General features: G+C 45.1%; 1 protein-coding gene across 10 annotated transcripts in view; it reads left to right on the forward strand.

Annotated features, from left to right (window-relative positions):
• The window catches only part of ncor1 (nuclear receptor corepressor 1), a 55,122-nt gene extending 35,405 nt beyond the window's left edge, over positions 1-19,717 (forward strand). For 6 of the 10 annotated variants that reach the window (XM_069146954.1, XM_069146957.1, XM_069146958.1 and 3 more), the window contains 27 exons: positions 1,503-1,950; positions 2,074-2,197; positions 2,607-2,784; positions 3,451-3,618; positions 7,913-8,079; positions 8,437-8,551; positions 9,384-9,469; positions 9,582-9,750; positions 9,836-9,961; positions 10,052-10,135; positions 10,227-10,477; positions 10,647-10,953; positions 11,257-11,475; positions 11,697-11,897; positions 12,290-12,439; positions 13,205-13,405; positions 13,546-13,681; positions 13,866-14,524; positions 14,669-14,785; positions 15,119-15,267; positions 15,361-15,578; positions 15,660-15,803; positions 16,253-16,398; positions 16,553-16,606; positions 16,701-16,901; positions 17,044-17,214; positions 17,302-19,717. In XM_069146954.1, coding sequence (XP_069003055.1) covers positions 1,503-1,950; positions 2,074-2,197; positions 2,607-2,784; positions 3,451-3,618; positions 7,913-8,079; positions 8,437-8,551; positions 9,384-9,469; positions 9,582-9,750; positions 9,836-9,961; positions 10,052-10,135; positions 10,227-10,477; positions 10,647-10,953; positions 11,257-11,475; positions 11,697-11,897; positions 12,290-12,439; positions 13,205-13,405; positions 13,546-13,681; positions 13,866-14,524; positions 14,669-14,785; positions 15,119-15,267; positions 15,361-15,578; positions 15,660-15,803; positions 16,253-16,398; positions 16,553-16,606; positions 16,701-16,901; positions 17,044-17,214; positions 17,302-17,519 — 5,207 coding nt within the window. In that variant the 3' untranslated portion in view covers positions 17,520-19,717. The remainder of the gene's footprint in view (positions 1-1,502; positions 1,951-2,073; positions 2,198-2,606; positions 2,785-3,450; positions 3,619-7,912; positions 8,080-8,436; positions 8,552-9,383; positions 9,470-9,581; positions 9,751-9,835; positions 9,962-10,051; positions 10,136-10,226; positions 10,478-10,646; positions 10,954-11,256; positions 11,476-11,696; positions 11,898-12,289; positions 12,440-13,204; positions 13,406-13,545; positions 13,682-13,865; positions 14,525-14,668; positions 14,786-15,118; positions 15,268-15,360; positions 15,579-15,659; positions 15,804-16,252; positions 16,399-16,552; positions 16,607-16,700; positions 16,902-17,043; positions 17,215-17,301) is intronic. The other 4 variants (XM_069146961.1, XM_069146962.1, XM_069146956.1 and 1 more) reach the window with 3 other exon arrangements.
• The last annotated feature ends 60 nt before the right edge of the window (positions 19,718-19,777 follow it).

The following is a 19,777-nucleotide window of genomic DNA, read 5'->3' on the forward strand; positions in this document are numbered from 1 at the left end:
TCAAATAATAAAAGGCTAGGGGTAGAGGAAGAGATAAAAGATATGAACTAAATCAGGCCGTGGGCGCCTGTTGCATAACAGTTTGAGCCTTTGAAGACTGTAGAAAGTCCTGCTCTTTGAACAAAAAGTGCTGGTCCACTTATTTGATCCAGCAACCCTGCACGTCTGCCCGCCTCCATCCTCTCCAGAAGCTCTTATCTTTGTTACACAGTGAGGCGAGCCCACTATGAAAAAAAATACCATGCTGCGTGTAGAAATATAAATTATCATGAGTAATGCCTTTTTTTTAAAGCACCGTGTTTTACATGTGCTTTTTGCTGGAAAGTGGTCAGGCTCAGGAGATTTATGTATAATTTAAACAACCTTCAGTTCATAAGATAGCAGTAGCGACATCAGGAGGTCACAAGGTTTTGTGTCGTGTTTATTTGACTTTCTCTTCATCTCATGGAAACCCACACTGCTCTGGAGGCCCTGGTGAATTACATCCTGCAGAGCTCGCATTATACATATTATACAGTTACATATTAGGCAATGAAGTGGACTCTTTTGCCATTTGTCTGTTTAGTAAAGCAGCATCTCGAATTTTAGTTTGATACATTTTATGCATCTGCAAATTGTTTTTGCATAGACATACCATCTGGCCTACCATCACCATGGCAACAACTGCAGCCTTAGACAATACGGACACCAATAGGGGCAGGCTGTTTTTCTTATTTCAAAGAGGTTTGATTTTTCAGATATGCATTAATTTCTTTATCACAAAAAATATTCTGTTTCCTCTCTGTTGTGTTTGACATGCTGTATATCTGCACAGTTTGTGTTTGAGATGCCTAAACTGAGGTGTTAAAGCAACAGATGATTCGTTTTTATCATTAAAGGTTGCAATTGTATCTTTGAGATCTTGGACATAGCCTAGACAAACATTAGTGGTATAAATGAAGATAATTAAATAAACCAAATATGGAAGAGGAGAAAATGGCAAGTACATGTGTGTTTGAGTAAAGTGTGACTGAGTCCATTCCAGATGGGTAGTTATGAAATGTGTGGAGGTAACACACCTCATCATCAGTTAAATGTCAATTTAAAGTCTCGCCAATAGTTTTGGATGTGATGAGCAGCTGTTAGTTTAACTTGCAGGTTGCTGCTGTAGATTCTCTGTTCAGACTTTCACACTATCTGCTGTTGATATTGATGCAGCAATATGCATCTTTTTGAGATTATTACTTGCAGCCTGCATGATGGTACCTATGTTAATAGTTTTAGTGACTTCTTGGGTTATTTATTAATTCACTATTCATTTATTGACACTCTTGGTTTGTCCTACACAATAAATCACCCAGTATTCACTGCTGTTTAGATTTACATCATGACAGGTGATTTATTTTTTTCATTATTAGAATTGCCTCGTATGTTGTCCTAAATATACTTAAAAGTCTTGTTAGTTTCAGTCAATTTAATGCATCGTTTGATGTGCATTAATTCCTGTTCTGATGCTTCCTCAGGCGGAGACAACAGCTCCGACACGGAGAGTGCCCCTTCCCCCTCTCAGGCTGACTCCTCAAAGTCTGGGGACTCCAAGAGGGCAGACAGCAGTGCAGGAGATGCTCAGTGCTCCGACCAGGACAAAGAACAGGCCAGCAACGGAAAGGCCCCAGAGCCGCCATATGGGGAGCTCCGCGTCAAACAAGAGAAAAGCCCAGAGAGTGAGGCTGGATGTCAGGAGGAAAAAACCCGGGTGGTTACCTTCGCAGGCTTGGTGCATCCTAAAACTGAACCTCAGGATGTGGACATGAAGATAGGAGAGGTTCAGGTCAAGATGGAGCCGGAGCTCAAAGAGAAAGGAGAAAAGGGAGACCACGGGGACAGGCAGAGGGAGCTCCACTCTGATAATGACTCCAGCGCCACCTGCAGTGCTGACGAGGATGTGGAAGCAGAGCCTGAACGACAGAGGTGAATTTTCACAGTCGCTGTATTCACGCCCTCATGTTTCATACTACATAATTGCATTTAACAGGAACAGTACCATGTTTGTGTTATTACTGTGTGACTTATACATTCTGTCCCACTCTGCAGAATATTCTCCATGGATAAGCCTTCATTGCTCAACCCTCCAAGCTCAGTGCTGGTGTCCTCACCCAAGCAAGCCCAACTCAACATCCAGCAGCTGCAGCAGCGGGCGGCAGCCATCCCTCCCATGGTTAGTCACCCCTCCGGTTGACCCGTTTTGACTGGCACGGAGGAAAGCAGCGGGTTGAAAGCAAACATCAGTCATTAAGAGCAGTGATAATAATAGTAAACACTATAGGCCTTCATTCTTAGACTTACAGAAATTAATCCTCTAATTTCTAAGTAGTATGTATGTACCAACAGTTCATTTGTGTCTGTATTATAACTATATCCTTTATAGAGTTACAAATTAAAGCATCTAATCTTTTATCTTCCAAACACATAAGTTCCAATGCATTTCTTATTGCATTTCTTATTTGAAATTTGATCAGTGGTTTCTGTGCAGTGCTTTAGTGCCCAGACAAATTGGTCTGTGTTTGACTTAGTTTATATCTGTCATCCCAACTCATCTGGACCTTCTTCTCTCCTTTATTTTCCAGGTGCCTGGTCCTTTTGGCCCCGGTGGTGTGCCTATCAGCGGTTTCGCCATGTTGCAACACCAGATCAAAGCGGTGCATGAGTCTGCGCACCAGGAAGAGAAGCAGAGGCAGGACATGGGAGACCTGGACCGCAGACCCCCGTTCAACACCCGCAGCCCCACCATCCTGGACCGAGACGGTAAGAGAACAACAGCTCTCCTCCTTCAATCCGCACATCTCCTTGTTCCCGCTCACCGCTCCGTCAGCCTTGTTCCGTGTCGCTGTGGACTATTTATAGCCATCGCATTTTCAGGACCCATTCATTTTGGTGCAGTTTCAGAAAAGGAAATGTTTGAGGCTGATCTGTCGTAATGTGGTTCAGCTTGAGCCAAGAGAAAAAAGTTTTACATTGAAAATGTTTTACATTTGGTTGCAGACTCATGAGCTGAAGTCTGTGTTGATGCCCTGAAAGGGGACTTTGGTGTTTGTTTGTTTTTTGAAGCTGTGTGACTTGAGCGTGTCAGAGGAGGACACTCGCTGCTCCTGGGCAGTCAGGCGTAGTTCAGCCACTAAGCTTCAGAGGGCAGAGCTGCACAGTCGCTAGGCAGAATGCATTATGGCTTGATTTTTGCAAAGCTTTTAGCACCTCTCAGCCTGAGTGCTGTGAAGAGTAAAGCAGCTGTCAGGAAGCTGCTGAGCTTTGACACCAAGATATGTATTGTGTTGGTTTTAGCGGGTGTTTGTCCTGGTGGTGGTGTTAGTTGTTCAGGTCCATCCATTCTGGGTCGGCTCAATGCTCACCAGCATTGGTTTTTTTTGTTAATAGTGGTTATCTTTCCTTTGTCCCTATGCCTGTGTACTGCAGGTAAGCCCTTTCCCTACATGCCCTATGACATGATGCTGGCTGTGGACCAGGAGGCCTTCTCTGGTCAGTCAGGCTCTCCTTACAGACTTATCCCCAGGGAGCTGAGCAAGGCCTCACCCCGGCCTGACCCCAACGCCCCCAATGCCTCCTTCTACAGTGTGCCGCCAGGTAAAAGCACACATCCTCATCTCCTCCCCACCCTTCTTGCCTCCTCCTTCCCTTGCTGATACAATTTGCCTCATCTGACACCCATGCTGTCTCTTGTGTTTGACATTGGAGGCTCCTTTTTGACTCCGTTCACAGTAGAGGGTTAAATATTTTGGACTGAAATGCTGCACACTTGTTGTTTGAAGCAATGTTATGTTTCAGTTCATGTTTTTGCATCTCTATTTTACTCTCTTGGAGGCAACTCTAAATACACCTGTTTTTTTTATATCTGTATATGCATTAACTGGATCATCTTTATTGGAAGTTGAATTAGGAGCAGAGAGGAGGCTGTTGTGGAGTGTTTAATCCTGTCGTAAGTCAGGGTTTGGCAACGTTTTAGAGGACTGTGCATTGGACAGGTCAGGTTGAATTTCGTCTTGTCCGAAGAGTCTCCCATGCACAGGATGAATTTAATCAATGTTTCGCTGATGTGAGGAGTGTTAGCGAAACCTCTGCCAGACATAATGATTACTTAATACTTTTGCTGATAGTTTATATTCTGATAAGATGCCGTTTTTTTCTGACTAGTTGCTCATGTGGACCAAGCTTTCAGTTTGTTACTTTTTGTATTAGGCTGCATGAAGAATCCGTTTTTTGGGCCACGCAGTGCCTGAGTTGCTGTACAAAGGAAAAGCACTGTGGGCTGAGACACATGCACCAGTACTGTAGAGGGCAAATTAAACAAGCATGAGCCAGCTCCTTGTGGTATAATCACAGACTAGAGTTGGTTGATGATTTTATAACTGTACCAAGTGTGTCAATACGTCAGTCACATTGTTGTTGTTTTTTTTTCCACCAGTGTGGAGAGAAAACTCTGTCACACTTCGTTGAGCTTTAAACTTTTCCACTACATTTTCCTTCTCTCAGAAAGAAGCTGAGATTGTGTGTCAATCACTGCCAGTGGTGGCTGCAATCAACTTCCAGTTTTATTTGCAGTTTTATTTATTTTTTGCATTGAATGATAAATTATTTGAGAAATTTGATTTGCTTTCAAAAGCACTCCATATCCATATTTTAATGACTAAGAAGACCAGTTTGGGCAATCACTTCTCACCTGCTGGAAATGTTTTTTTTAGGCAAGTTGTTTGGATTAGTACTTTTTGAATTAAATGGGATGCAATTTTTCACCTAACACGAATATAGATTGAGATTTAAATCTTTTACTCATTGGAAAAAGCATAAATGCATTTCAAACTAACCTATTCAAATTGCAAGTATTAACTATATCATTTATTCGATTAGTTATATGACCATTTTCAATATTTGTTTGCAGCTGTATTATTGTAATGAACTGATAATCATTGTACTATAACTTTAAATATATAAATAATAGTAATTAAATACATTTTCCTGCAGCTGTAATGTTAAAGCTGACTATCGGTCGTACAGGAGCACGTGTGGACAAATGGGTTTTTATTGTTGGTGAATGAACTGTACTAACACTGCTGCACCATGATTGCTTCAAGGGAGCACTGGTGAAGTGTATTACATTTCAAGGTTAAAAATATACTGCACATGGTTGTAATAAATGAATAATCTTTTAATTGTAAAATTGAATTTGAGTTTGTTTGCCTGGACTGGCAGACAGGCGGTCACGCACCCTCTGTTGGTGGATGGTTATTACATCATCCTTTTAAATTCGGTCGGGACACCAAAGCCAGACAAGGTGAGAGGAATGTAGTTCATGCAGGACAACTTTAAGATATTTACAAGAATCTGAAACTGATACCAGAGCAAAGACATGTTAGAAGGAGGCAGGAGGGGATCAAAGCTGTAAACAAGTTTGATGTTGATCCTGCTTCAAATTTGAGTTTCTCATTATGTCATAAAACAGCATTCACTCTCTGTATTCACAGACTTTGGTTGTAGGACTGCAGCGGTGATTAATTCAATTCAATTAAATTTCATTTATATAGCGCCAAGTCACAACACGGTTATTTCATGGCACTTAACACATTAAAGTCCTTATAGCAAGACTTTACAATATTATACAGAGAAACCCAACAATACAACAATTTACACATAAACTAGGAGGGGAAAAAAACTCCTCTTTAAGGGAGAAAAACCTCCAACAGAGGGAAGGAAAAACTCCCTTTTAACAGGAAGAAACCTCCGACAGAACCAGGCTCAGGGGTGGGCGGAGCATCTGCCTCGACCGGTTGGGGTGAGAGGAGAGCAGAGAGAGAAAAGGACAGCATAGAGATAGAAGAGAAGAACTGTTGGTGGAGACGACAAGCGCAGGGCAGAGACATGCAGCTCCATGACGGGACATCTGCAAAAGAAAGAAGAGAAACTATGCGAGCGAGGGAACTAAATGGAGACAACAGACAATAAGCAAAAACTATGGGAGAGAAAAAGATGGTGAGGTATGAGTCAGTTAAAGAGTAGGAGGAAAGAAAAGAAGCTCCGTGTAACGAGGTCCCCCAGCAGCCTCGGCCTATAACAGCATAACTAAGGGTTGGTTCAGGTCTACCTGAGCCAGCCCTAACTATAGGCTTTATCACAAAGGAACGTTTTGAGTCTAATCTTAAAGCCAGAGAGGGTTTCTGCCCCTCGAACACAAACTGGGAGCTGGTTGGTTCCACGAGAGGAGCCTGAAAACTGAAGGCTCTGCCTCCCATTCTACTTCTGTAAACTCTAGGAACCACAAGTAGACCAGCGTACTAAGAGCGAAGTGCTCTGCTAGGATTATATGGTTCTATAAGATCTCTAAGATATGATCAAGCCTGGTCATGTAGAGCTTTGTAAGTCATCAAGATAATTTTAAATTCTATTCTTGATTTAATAGGAAGCCAGTGAAGAGAAGCTAAAACTGGAGAAATATGATCTCTCTTGCTAAATCCTGTCAGTACTCTTGCTGCAGCATGTGGGATCAGCTGCAAGGTTTTTAATGAGTAATTTGGACATCATAACAACAAGGAATTACAATAATCTAGCCTAGAAGTAACAAACGCATGAATGAGTTTTTCTGCGTCACGCTGAGGATTAAACTGCACTGTGAAGTTTCCCTGTGAAAATGTCTGTTGCTCTTGTTGATCTGAAAATAGCATTTTTCACTTGAACTGCTGTTGTTTTTGGTGTTTGCCATTTGGGGCAAACATATTTATCCTGTCCTCACAAACTATGTTGTTGTTTCTGATGCTGAACTGCCGCATGAATGTTAATGCGTGACACAAGGTCTCCCTGCAACAGGGATTTATAAATCCGTCATAGGCTGGCTTGTCCTCTTATCTGTCCCTGTTATGAGGCAGCAGGATGGTGACATCCATGCCCGCTGGAGAAACTCTCATCCATTTGCATTTTTGATTTTGTAGAGTGCAGAGCACGAGGCGCTCTCCCTGCAGGGAGGTTACTCCCGGTCGGTGTGGGTGTATGTATGTTTGTGGTGTGGTATGATCCATTTCGTCGACTCAGCTTTCCCCGGAGACTCTGAAGCAGACAGCCGGCATGGGCCAAAGTTACCTCAGGCTGAAGACAACCTATCAACTGAGGCCCTCAGTGCATACTTCACCATTCACTGGAGTCTTGTCCGAATGAGACTGAATATTTTATCATGTCATCTTTGATGGGAATTGAACTTTAATGGGTAAAGCCCCTTTCGCACGACTGGTACCAGCTCGGCTCGACTCGACTGGACTCGCTTCTGGTGCCAGATTCTTTTCTGTTTTTCATTTTCCACTGCAGATAGTACCCCCTCAATGCGTCATCGTTACTATGGCGATGCCATGTGGTTATCTTTAACTCGACACACACTCGCTTAATCTTTTCATCTGCAACCAGACACCTCTTCAGTTAGCCACAGTGTGGTTTTGTGGGTTACCATTAATCAGATAGTTCAGTAAATAAAAAAAAAAAACAACCAGCAGCCAACATAGTAGCTTGGCAAGTTAACAATGACGGGTTTGTGCTGGAGGTCTTGTGACGCGCATGCAGTGAAGATTCTCTCTGCATATCAGTGGTCTGCAGTGTTCCCATGTAACCTTTTAGAATCAGCTCAGAGGTGATACCAAAAATGTTATCCGGTACCATTCACGACTTTTGCCAATGGCAAACCGAAATAGCTAGTAAAGTTGAGCTGAGCCGTATCAGCAGTGGAAGAGGTGCTGATTTTGAGTGGGTTGGAGTTGTGGCGCCCTGCAAGCAGAACTTATTGGCACAACAGGTTTAAGTGACCTGATGTTATTTACTGTCCAGGTAGATATTTAATGCCCAAATGTTAATAATGGTCTTCATTCTTGTTTTGTATTCCCACCAGTCCTCCACCCTGCACCCAACCAGCTGATCCAGAGCATGCAAGACGGAGTCCGCGTGACGTTCAGCAGACCCAGTCGACCTCCCAACATTCCTTCTCCTCCTCCACTCATTCCAACCACCAAACCCACAGACAAGCCCTCCTTCATCCAGGGAGGCTCCATCTCCCAGGTGAGGCACCAACAGCGTGATGTCACAGCCCTCCTTACGTCTCTACACCACTGATATTCACACATTTTTAACACAACAAAGGCACTGAACACAGTCAATATCCAAATTCGATTTTAATTTATGATTTATACTATTTATAATATCTGTGTCGATTGATGCAATCCTAATAAAATGCATCTTGTAAAATGTGTGTTCTTGATTTGTTTATTATTTGTTAACCCATCATTTACCACAGTTTAATGCCAGCGTGTTACAGGCCCTGAGCTGCCACACTTTAAAGATCATCATCATCACTGGATATAACTTTATTATTCTCACAAAAACTTTGAAACGTCTTTTTTGTCATCGCTTTTCCAGGGAACTCCTGGTACATACCTGCCGTCCCACGCTATCTACGGGCCGGAGGGCACGAAGAGCACCGTGGGCTCCATCTCTCTGGGTCTGCCTCGGCAGCAGGATCCTCACAAGCCTGGTAGGACGACAGATTGGCACATGACGAAACTATTTCATAATTGTCCAGTTCAAACATAAACGACAACATTCAAAACACAGTGTGACTTAAAATCAAGCAAAGACTCATTTGCAGCTTAGTACCTCACCGCCTCTGACATCACACTTTGAAGGCCATAAGGGTTTATCTCATGCATCATAAAACTACGCTATAACAACGTTTTATTGTATAATATATATTTTGCCTGTCATTAAGCAAACATAAAAAAAAGGATGACTAACAAAAGGTTTGCTTAAAATCTGATGCATACTTTTTCCAGTTGTTGTGAAGACTAAATTAGTGAAAATTCATCCTTCCATGATCAACGACAGAACAGGGCGATTAGGATTTTAATCTGGGATCACATTATTATAGTCATCTAATCACAACTCTGTTGTGTTACTCCAGAACTGACAGAAAGTGAAGCACTAGTCCAAATCAAAAGCCATTTCTATTAAGAAATATACTCTCAGTTGACCTCTGAACTTCTATACAGCATCTCTCTGATAGTAGTATTCTTACTACAACAAACCACACCAGGAGAAGCTGCTGTCTTGGAGGGGAGTTGTCCTGTGAATAAAGAATTGGAAGGATTGACTGATTTGAGGCCTGTTTGTAGACATGTTTTCCAAACATTTAAATTTCCATTTGTTTGCAAAAAGTCACTCCTGTGAATGCCCTAAAAATATGACCAGTTTACTTTCTGTGGTTTTCTATGGTTCTTCTGCCTATATCTTGTTATAGTTTATATTTTGACACTCAACCAACTATTATTACTGAAGTCAAACAGCCTCTCTCTGTTTTTCTTCTCCAGGAGCCTCAGTTCCGTCCATACAGGATGGCAGAGGAAACCCAGCGAAGGTCAGTGAGGGTCTGCCTTTCAGAGGATCGATCACTCAGGTAACGAATGAACTGTGTTTTTTGCTTTGTTTTGTTTCGTGGTGTTGATATATTTTGCGGTGTGTGTTTTTGCTATTGATGTTGCAATTTCTTTGCGCTCCCCTTTAAATAGGGCACACCGGCCCTGCCCCAGGCAAGCATCGCCGCTGACCTCCTGAAGGGCACGATCACAAAGCTGGCCACAGAGGACCTGAGCAGCTCAGACAAGGCCAGGGGAGACCAGCTGGCTAAAGGTCATGTCATCTATGAAGGCAAGAGTGGTCACATCCTGTCCTATGACGGTAAATGCCTTGATTTAGACAAGTAACTGCTGTGTATTTCTTCACTGAGCACACAAACGTGATCATAGACTTTTATGTCCAATAGCGATTAAGAACCCCAGAGAAAACACCCGCAGCCCCCGAACAGGCCACGAGCTAAAACGCCCTTACGACATGATAGAGGGACCCATGGGCAGAGGACACCCCAGCAGGGAAGGAGCTCCATTCGAGGGTACGACTTGTGTGTCACCGAGTCCATAGTTGTGTCCTGGTGTGTGTGTTTTGTATCAGGGGGTGATGGTGCTTGTCTTCTTATCCTCAGGGTTAATTAGCAGAGCCTTACCCAGAGAAGGTCTCCATGGAGACTCTAAGGAAAGACCGTTGATCACCGGATCCATCATGCAAGGTAAGCTAACTGTAATGCTTACCATATTTCCTGATGTTATTAGCATAATTGAACAACAAAGGAAGCTGAAATTCTTTTCAAATCCTTCCAGGAACGCCGAGAACCGCTGCGGAGACTTATGAGGATGCCATGAAATATGGAAAACAGATAAAACGAGAGAGCCCGCCTATCCGCTCCTTCGAAGGGGGTATCGGCAAGGGCAAGCCCTACGAGGGAGGCAATACCATCAAAGAAATGGGACGCTCCATTCATGAAATCCCCCGGCAAGACCAGTCTGGCCAGGACATGTGCAAGACCCCTGACCTGTCGGACCGCAGGGTGATGGAGGGCTCCATGTCTCAGGTTAGACAGTTATCATATCATATTATCATATTACTGACTCTCATTTTACTTTGAGCCTTTTTAATATTGAATATAACAAATTCACAAACATATTGAACTTAACCAATGATGTTAATAATGAATTCATGACTAACCGGACCTTCTTCAAACGCTTCCCTCCATCTACCAGATTCATCCTCTGAACCAGCCCACCATCAAACACAATGTCAAGTCTCTAATAACCAGCCCCAGCAAGCTTCCCCACAGCATGCCCCAACTCGAGGCCATGGAGCGAGTCAAATACGAGGAGAGCAAGCCAGTACGCCACACGTCTGTGGTCAACTCCACCTCTGTCCTGCGCTCCACGCACCAGGAGGCCGCCAAATCCCAGCTCAGCCCGAGCATGTACGAGGACGCCAATGCTCGCAGGACCCCCGTCAACTACAGCACCAATCCCGTGTCTCGAGGATCTCCCATGCTGGGACGTGGTCCAGATGGTATATTACCTTATCTATTTATTTGCAAACTGTGGATCTTCAGCTTCTCAGCCATCCATTGCTTATCTAACACTATAATTACTATAATTATGGTGTAAGACAACATTCATCTTACTAAACCAGATCATCTCATTTGCTACAATAATCATATTAGAAGTGGTACATAATGTTTACCCAGTGCTCAGTGCTGAATTAACTTTTGTTCCTGATTTTGTTTTCTGTGACAGAAGTAATGACATATGAGATTAAGTCTTTGCATCATTTAATTAAAAAGAGCCACATGTGTTCTTCTCTGTGATGAAGGTGGCATGAGCTCTGCTAAGTCTGCTGCACATGAAAGAAAGAGTGCCATGACTCCGACACAGAAGGACAACGTCCCAGCCAAGTCCCCCGTGTCGGGCAGCGACTCTCACAGCCCCTTCGACCCCCACCACCGGCCTGTTGTTCCTGGGGAGGTGTACAGAGCCCACTTGCCTCCGCATCTCGACCCCACCATGGCCTTCCACAGAGTGCTGGATCCCGGTACGGCGCTTCAACCCTTCTCACTCTTTCCACCGTGAATAGAATGATAATAGACTTGATTCGGAATAAATTCATGAAAGCAACGCAGGCTTTCTAATTCATAGGCATTACATGGGCAGGATCTTTTTCAGCTGTTGACGTCAGCAGTGGTGATAAGTATCTGTGAGCCGTCTGTTCATATATTGTTTTGTTTTTTTTCTCCTTCTGGTCCTCTGCTGCAGCGTTCATGTTCCCCAGGCAGCAGTCACCTACAGGCTACCACAATACCTACCAGCTGTACACCATGGAGAACACGCGACAGACCATCCTCAACGATTATATCACCTCTCAGCAGATGCAAGTCATCCCTCGGCCCGACATGGCTAGAGGGCTGTCGCCACGGGAACAGCCTGTCGCTATCCCGTACGCAGCTGGAGCTCGAGGTATGGCCCTCAACTGGCTGACTCTGCCGTGGGCAGACTGTGTGCTTGTGAAGTAGTGGCTACCTTTTCCAGACGCCCAGAAGCAAATGACCTTGACAAATTTAACTGATTTGCTCTTTATATTGGGGCTGCAACTGATTCGGCTACTAATCAATTTATCGATTGGGTATGGGTCATCCAAATCTCCATTTGCTGAGTGGTTGCCTCTTACAAGTTGACCACTATTCCACTCTCATTGCAGCCCTTTTTGCTTACTGATCAATCTGTATTTGGGAGCACTAACAGATGAAGTTGATGGGTTACAGCTAAGTGTATACGGTGTTCGTACATTCAGAAATTGATGGATCGGTTCTTGTTGTTCACCGCTGGCCCTTTGCTTCTGTCTGTAAAAGGGATTATTGATCTAGCCCAGATGCCTCCAACTATCCTGTTGCCTCATCCTGGGGGAACAGGTACTTCCACTTTGGAACGCATCGCCTACCTCCCTGGAGCTCAGCCCCCTTTCCCTCCTAGGGCTTTCAACCCAACCTCCATGTCGCCAGGTGAGGACTCCCCCCGCCCCCCTCCTCCGCCCCCCGCTACACCTCCGTGTTCCCTTATCTTCCTTGCCACAATCTCCGTGTTCCCTCACATCTCTGTAAGAGCGCAGCCCTGCACTGGCCTGAGGGGGTCAAAGGTCAGTCCTGCCTGTCCGCTCGCAGATCCAGTTAAGTGGCGCTGCCATACCGGGAATGTTTTCCCACGAAACCGTCTGGCTGTTCCTCGGTGGTAGTCTGTCTTTTGTTTAAATTTTCAGGGGCACAAAACAATTAGTTAGGAAAAGAAATGGATTCTTTTATATACTGCAAGTTTTTTAAGTTTCATTTTCTAGTTTTTATGTCTGGATTTGAAACTCAAATGTCTCTGAGTCATATTCTCTAAATCCACTGTTGTAATACGTAGACTTAAACTCACCAAAGCAAACCGTGATGATGGTGACGACGTCAGTTCAGTGATCTGGACTATCGTTGTTTTTGTTCTGGATTTGCAGGAGCATTTTTGTGTTTCTATCCAATTAAGATTAAAATCATTTGAAGCCTTTATGAATAGTTGATATGCCTCCCGAGCAGCAGCTCAAGATGGCTGTGTGGTCCGTTGCGCCGTTGATGGTTTCGTCTGAAATGGAAAATACGGTGATGTTTCTGGGACCCAATTTTCCATGAGTGTGCAGATTTCAGCTTTCTACAGGAAACCTGATCCATCCTGCCGAGACCACATGAGTAGTGTTCTCATTCATCTTGTGTGTTTGATGTCCTTGTTCTCCGCAGGCCACCCGACCCACCTTGCTGCCGCTGCCGCCAATGCTGAGAGAGAGCGGGAGAGGGAGCGTGACCGGGAGCAGCAGGAGAAAGAGAGGGAAAAGGAAAGAGAAAGGGAGCAGCGGGAACGGGAACGGGAGCGAGAGCGAGAGCGGGAAATGAGAGAGCGGGAGCGGGACAGAGAGCGAGCCAACGAATACATCCGTGGAGGTGAGTTGTTTTGTTGCTGTTTACCACAAAAGTAGAACTCAAATTCATTACGCTTATTTCCCTTTAATAGAGGACATCATGTTTTGGGTCTTAATATTTTAAAAACAGTGTTGTAAAGTTTCATTGATGTGTTTTATAAGGTGGACCAGAGCAGCCAGTCCGGCCCGGGAGTCGAGGTTATCTGCACTCCGCTTCCCCTTCGCTCAGGACACAGGATGTGGTGGTTCAGCAGCGGCCGAGCATCTTCCAGGGAAAGAGTGTCATCACCTCCCTAATGTGAGTCTAAACCTGCGTTTACATCAGCTCACTTATTATTCTGTTAGTGTGTATGCACAGTATTTATATACTTTATTTATGTTTTATGAAGTCTGGTCATTGGACTTGAGATGCACAACAACATCTTACAACCCATCCTTCAGGAAACATTATTGATGTTTTTATCTCCTTCTTTGCTCTTCAGGCCTCATTCAGCAGCGACCACATCAGCAGCACAGAGCAGCTCCCGCTACAGTACCGCAGCCGACGCTCTGGCTGCTTTGGTGGACGCTGCAGCCTCTGCTCCACAGATGGACGTGGCCAAGGTGAAGGAGAGTAAACACGAACGTGACGACGATATGTCCTCGTCGGCCGCTGCTCGTCGAGCGCCCAGCCTCTCTGAGCAGCAGCAGCAGCAGCAGCAACAACAGCAGCAGCAACAGCAGCAGCAGCAGCAGCAGCAGCAGCTACAGCAGCTGCAGCAACAACAGCAGATGCAGCAGCAGCAGCAGATGCAGCTGCAGCAGCAGCAACAGCAGATGCAGCAACAGCAGCTGCAACAGCAGCAGCTACAGCAGCTGCAGCAACAGCAGCAGGAGGCAGAGCGGAGATCTCTGCACTCGCCGTATGGTTCTATGTCTCTGCCGGGCGGTAAGCCTCATCCTGCCTACTCCGAGGGTGCGGGTGTCGGGGTGAAGGAGAAGGGACCTCAAACAAAGTCCCGCATTGAAGAGGAGCTTCGGACTCACGGAAAGACGACCATCACAGCCGCGAGCTTCATCGATGTCATCATCACGCGTCAGATAGCGTCAGACAAAGACTCGAGGGAGCGAGGCTCTCAGAGCTCTGACTCCTCCAGCAGCTGTGAGTGTGTTAGACTGGCAACTTTACATAAGTACACTGTGACACAGCAACATGATCAATACGCTGAATGGACAGGCATGTTTTGTCCTTGGCTGGCTGTAAGAAGTAATCCTTTGTCCACCCTTTTTTGTTTCTGCCCTGCAGTATCGTCCAGCCGATATGACAACACGGGTGGAGGAGCCATCGAGGTGATCAGTCCTGCTAGTTCCCCGGTCCAAACCCAACAGGACAAACCAGAAGACGCGCAACAACAGGCAGCAGGTATGAACTCAAACTTTGAGTCTATTTCTTTTTAGAAGAAATTTGTTGCAACAGTGGTGAAGCAGATTTGGCCGTGCAGGCTACTTTTCGCTGTCGAGTACCAAACATACCATAACATGAATAACTTTAACCCACTGACCTTGACATTTGAGGCTGTCAGAAAGCACTCCTCTGCACCCGTCTAGTCACCAGACTGCACTCCCAAGTTATTCTTGTCACCTGCCGGCAGATGTACAGTAGATCAGTTACCTTTGGCACAGAGTCGGCTGGCTCCCGGCCACCTCTCTCACTCTCCAAAATAACAATGCTCTGTTCTTGCTCAACCATCACCAGTTGGCATGCGGGCGTACGACACGAGTCGTTACCGGCCGTCAGGGGAGCCACCGCAGTCCAGCTCCCAGCAGCTGCCGTCCTCCCAGGCTGACAGCTACTCGCAGGTCCCCAAAACTCACCGAGTTATGACCTTGGCAGACCACATTTCGGTAAGAAATGCTGGAGAACACAGTATTCTGCATCACAAGAACGACGATGTGCCTTAATAACACTGGTTTTGTGTTCATTCCCTGTAAATGCAGCATATCATAACCCAGGACTTCGCCCGGAACCAGGACCCTCCTCCCGTCTCCTCCTCAGCCTCGGCCACATTCCAGAGCGTTGTGCCGCCCGGGTCCTCTTCAGGTCGAGTCAAGGCGCCGAGCCGCTACAGCCCTGAGAACCAGGTCCAGGCTCCGCACCACCAGAGAGCCTCCAGCAGAGTTTCCCCAGAAAACGCCCCGGACAAGCCCCGAGCCAGGTACGCGACGTCTCGATGATTACAGGGAAACTTAATTTACTTCCCATCACCCATCTAAGATTTGTTCTCCTTCCCATTCAGGCCTGGTAAGTCTCCAGAGCGAGGAGGCAGGCAGATGGAGAACTACGAACCCATCTCTCCACCACAGAGCTACCAAGGCATGGACAAACAGGACGCTGGAGGGCCTCCACCTCAGAGACGAGAGGCCGACAACTCTGAGATCAGGTACCGGATCTGCACCCTTTGTTGACTCCATAGTTGTAAGCTGTCAGTTTAACGAGTCTGTACGTCTCTAAAACACAGCTGGATGTAGATTCAGTTTTGATACGTGTATAAAACATTGTGAGAATATTCTGCACCTGTCTAAAATAGTATTTCATTCTAATGTAACGTAGCTTCTTTGTACAATTTGTACACATGTATTGAATGATAAACGTCACCTGTGGTATATCCTGCAGTATTTACATACTTGATCTTCACACTGTGAAAGTTGGCTATTAGTTAGCCGTTCGCACCCTGACATTGGATTCCTGACTGTAATGGACTATAAATTAATTTGCGGTGAATTCCCCCCCGTCAGAGGCCTCTTGACATCCCAGCGGGGTTGAAACTGTCGTCCTGCCAAAGGATTTGTCATCGTCCCTTCTGACTCTTTGCTCTTTGTGTGGTCTAAGGAATGACTCCCGCTCCCCGGGCAGCGTCAGCTATCTGCCCTCCTTCTTTACCAAGCTGGAGAACACCTCGCCGATGGTGAAATCCAAGAAGCAGGAGATCTTTCGTAAGTTGAACTCCAGCTCTGGTGTCGGTGATTCTGATATTGGTAAGTGGGTCTTTTCTTATCCTCTCTGTTAAATTCATTTCCTCTAATTCTTCTAGCTTATTAAGCATGTGGTAACAACAGGATTTATTATACCACTGAGCTCCATTTCCTGTTCGACAATTCGTTTTTTCAGCAGCAAATAATTGTGTTGCAGGAAACGCACAGCCAGGCACAGAGATATTCAACCTGCCTGCTGTTACCAGCTCCAGTAAGTCGCCGTGAACTCGTTCAGACACTTCACAGGGACGCTCCGGCTGATAATCAATTCATCATTGAAGATTTTGTTCTGTTGTGATTTGTAGGCAGCATCAACCCCAGGAATCACTCCTTTAGTGACCCAGCCAGTAACCTCGGCCTGGAGGACATCATCCGCAAGGCCTTGATGGGCAACTTGGAGGAGAGACAGGAGGAGCATCAGGGAGGAGTCGGGGCTGTTTCCATCAACAACGCAGCCGGCGCAGGCAGTGACGGCCGGCAGGAGGCCAGTCCGTCTCCTAGTATGGGTAGGTGTGAAACAAAAAACAGAAATCCATACAGGCATTAAACTACATAATATATATACACCACTCACATATTACATGTTCAGAGGGGTTCTTGTGTTTAACATGTTGTTGATTCACATATTCTGCCCATTTCAACCTGCAGGGAAGCAGAAGCAGGGTAAAGCCAGCAGCCGGAAATCCAAGTCCCCTAACCTGGGACAGGCCTACGCTGGAGGGGAGCGTCCCTCCTCAGTGTCCTCCGTCCACTCCGAGGGAGATTACCACAGACAAGCTCAACCCCAGTGGAGCTGGGACGACCGGCCCTCATCCACAGGTGAGCTGCCCGGACTCGACTGTCAGAGTCGGGACATCCCAGACCTGGAACCAGTTCATCTACATCCTGTCTCTCTTCTCTCCTCAGGACCCATGCAGTTCCCCTACAACCCACTGACCATGCGCATACTGAGCAACACGCCACCCACCTCCATAGCCTCCCCCTCCATACAGAGCCAGCAGCAGCAGCAGCAGCAGCAGCAGCAGCAGCAGCTTCCAGCCGGAGCCCCGGTGGCCCAGCAGCGAGTGTGGCAGTCTCTGCTGTCGGCGCAATACGAGTCCCTGTCTGATGACAGCGACGACTGAGCCCTGCTCGCTCCAGCCCGACAACCAGAAGAGAGGCCTGCTCTGAGGTCTGTCTGTTCACCCCCCTCTCCCAGAACTAACCTCGCTCACAGGCGAGCCTGACAAGTAAATGGGGTGGTGTCTTCTTTATTTTTGGTGCTATGGCGCCCCCTGGCTGTTAGCTAAGAGCACAAGCAGCAGCCTATGACAGGCAGGGCTCTCCTGAACAAGACTTTGCTTTTGGTCCGGAAGCACTCACCTAGCCTGTCGGGGAAATCAAACTCACCTGATGACATGAGCTATAGTAAAGATGAAGAACTTAATATGTAAAAAGAAACAACATAAGAAACTATTTCTGAATTTCGTTTGATTTCTGTAAAGATATACTTTGTCTTTAAGAAAATCATTGTATTAAATAGAGTAACCTTTTTGCAGTGTTTTTCTTAACTTGATTATTTCTTATTTTAATGTTGCTTTTAAATTGATCCACCTTAAATGGGAAGAGTAGGGGTGTAATCTTTGATTACCAGTTGGTCTCTTCCAACCCCCTACCCCGCCCCGCCCCGCCCCACCCCACCACCACCCGACACCCATCGAATATTTTTTTCCATAGCGACGCTGCGAGGCCGGAGCTGTGGTTTGTACTTGACCATGAGTGGAGAACAGAGATTGTGCCACCCTGCGCGCCTCCACCGAGCACCACCAGAGCCTGAACATTGTGGACATTAGAGGAGAAAAAGAAACACGCAAGACTAACATTTCAAACAGCATCTGATGCCTGTCCACACGGCGGAGATGATGCATGGATGGTAACTCTCCGCCGGTAGAGAGAACTTCTCACCCCTTCTAGACAGAGAAATGTCTTCAAAACAAAGTTGAGAACACTGGTGTCACAGCAGAAAGGTGAAAAGTCTGATATAAGCTTAATTTTGCCAGAAAGGACATCCTTATGACTACTCCTGGACCCCGTCTGAATAACGAAAGTGAGCCAACGTGTTTTGTTGTTTTTTTTTCTTTCAACAGAGCTGACTGTGGTGTGTCACACGTCTCTTTGCTGTTTCTGTTTCCAACCTGTCCAGAATGATTTGCTCTGCAATGTTGTCATGGTTTAAAAAAGTATGTCAGGAAGGTTTTTTTTTTTTTTTTTTTTTTTTTTTTTTTTTGGATGCTTTTGCCATGCCTTGTGACTTGAGAAAGAAGGCAGCTTTAACTAATTTTCTCAGAGATATACGTTGATGTTTGATGTTTGTATTTGTTTCTGTAGTCCCACTTTTTTTTAAAATATTGTCCTGAAAAAAATCTGAACTCTGTAAATTGTCTTTCCATTACACAAAAAGACAAAACTAACCAAACCTAAAGAATGGTCTGCACCATTGTTGCACTTTTTTTTTTTTTTTTTTTTGCTTTGTAGCTTTTGACAACAAAAAGCATACTACCTGCTGTGTAACTTATTCAACCTCCAGCCCAGGAGTATACTAAGATGTGCTTTAACTTTTCCCACCACTCACAGAAATCTGGATGTTTTGACTTCCTGTCTTTTCTCGTAGCTGGTACATACATTTTTTTTTTTTTTTTTTTTTTTGGTGACACTTGCTTCAGTTACAGTTTTAAAGTGTGTGGTACCGTTGGATGTTTGCTGTCATGGTGATTCAAAACCGTGACCATTTAATCTTTCATTGTGTCAATCAACAGGCATAAAGCTTTCAATATGACTTTTACTCGGTCAACATCATAAATGGCAGTAACGTCTTTTTTTTCTTAGATATGTGAAACAGTACCATATTTTGGCGTTTTATGGCTTACACTCTGCTCAGTTAACGAATCCATTCTGCTCTAAACTTGATATTTCCTTTTTTTCCTTTCACTTTGATTTCGAATCATTTGTCGTAGCACATGTTCAGATTTTTCTTTTGTCATTTTCAACATCTTTGTTATTCATCCTGTTATAGATGGGATGTTATGTGTTTACAGACGCAGTGACAAAAAAAGTTTACAAACTTGAATCTTAAAGAAATCCAACATAAAGCCGAAAAAGAATTGGAGCATCTTTTCAGCTCTCTATCAAACACACAGTGGTGACTTTTTTTGTCGTTTTGGAATTGAGACTTGAAAACTCGTGTATCCTATGATGTTGAAATGCAATGTTTGTATCGCACAATGTCTCTTAGTAGGCTATTACAAGAGTTCAGACCAATCAAATAAAGTGGATCAGATCTCCACCACTGAAATACGTATGTTTTTTTAAAAATAGGTTTTCCATCTTTTAATCAACTGCTGTT

The sequence above is a fragment of the Embiotoca jacksoni genome, unplaced genomic scaffold, assembly GCF_022577435.1.
Source record: "Embiotoca jacksoni isolate LCO1_2020_lvr unplaced genomic scaffold, fEmbJac1.0.p SCAF_13, whole genome shotgun sequence".
NCBI classification, from domain to species: Eukaryota; Metazoa; Chordata; class Actinopteri; family Embiotocidae; genus Embiotoca; species Embiotoca jacksoni.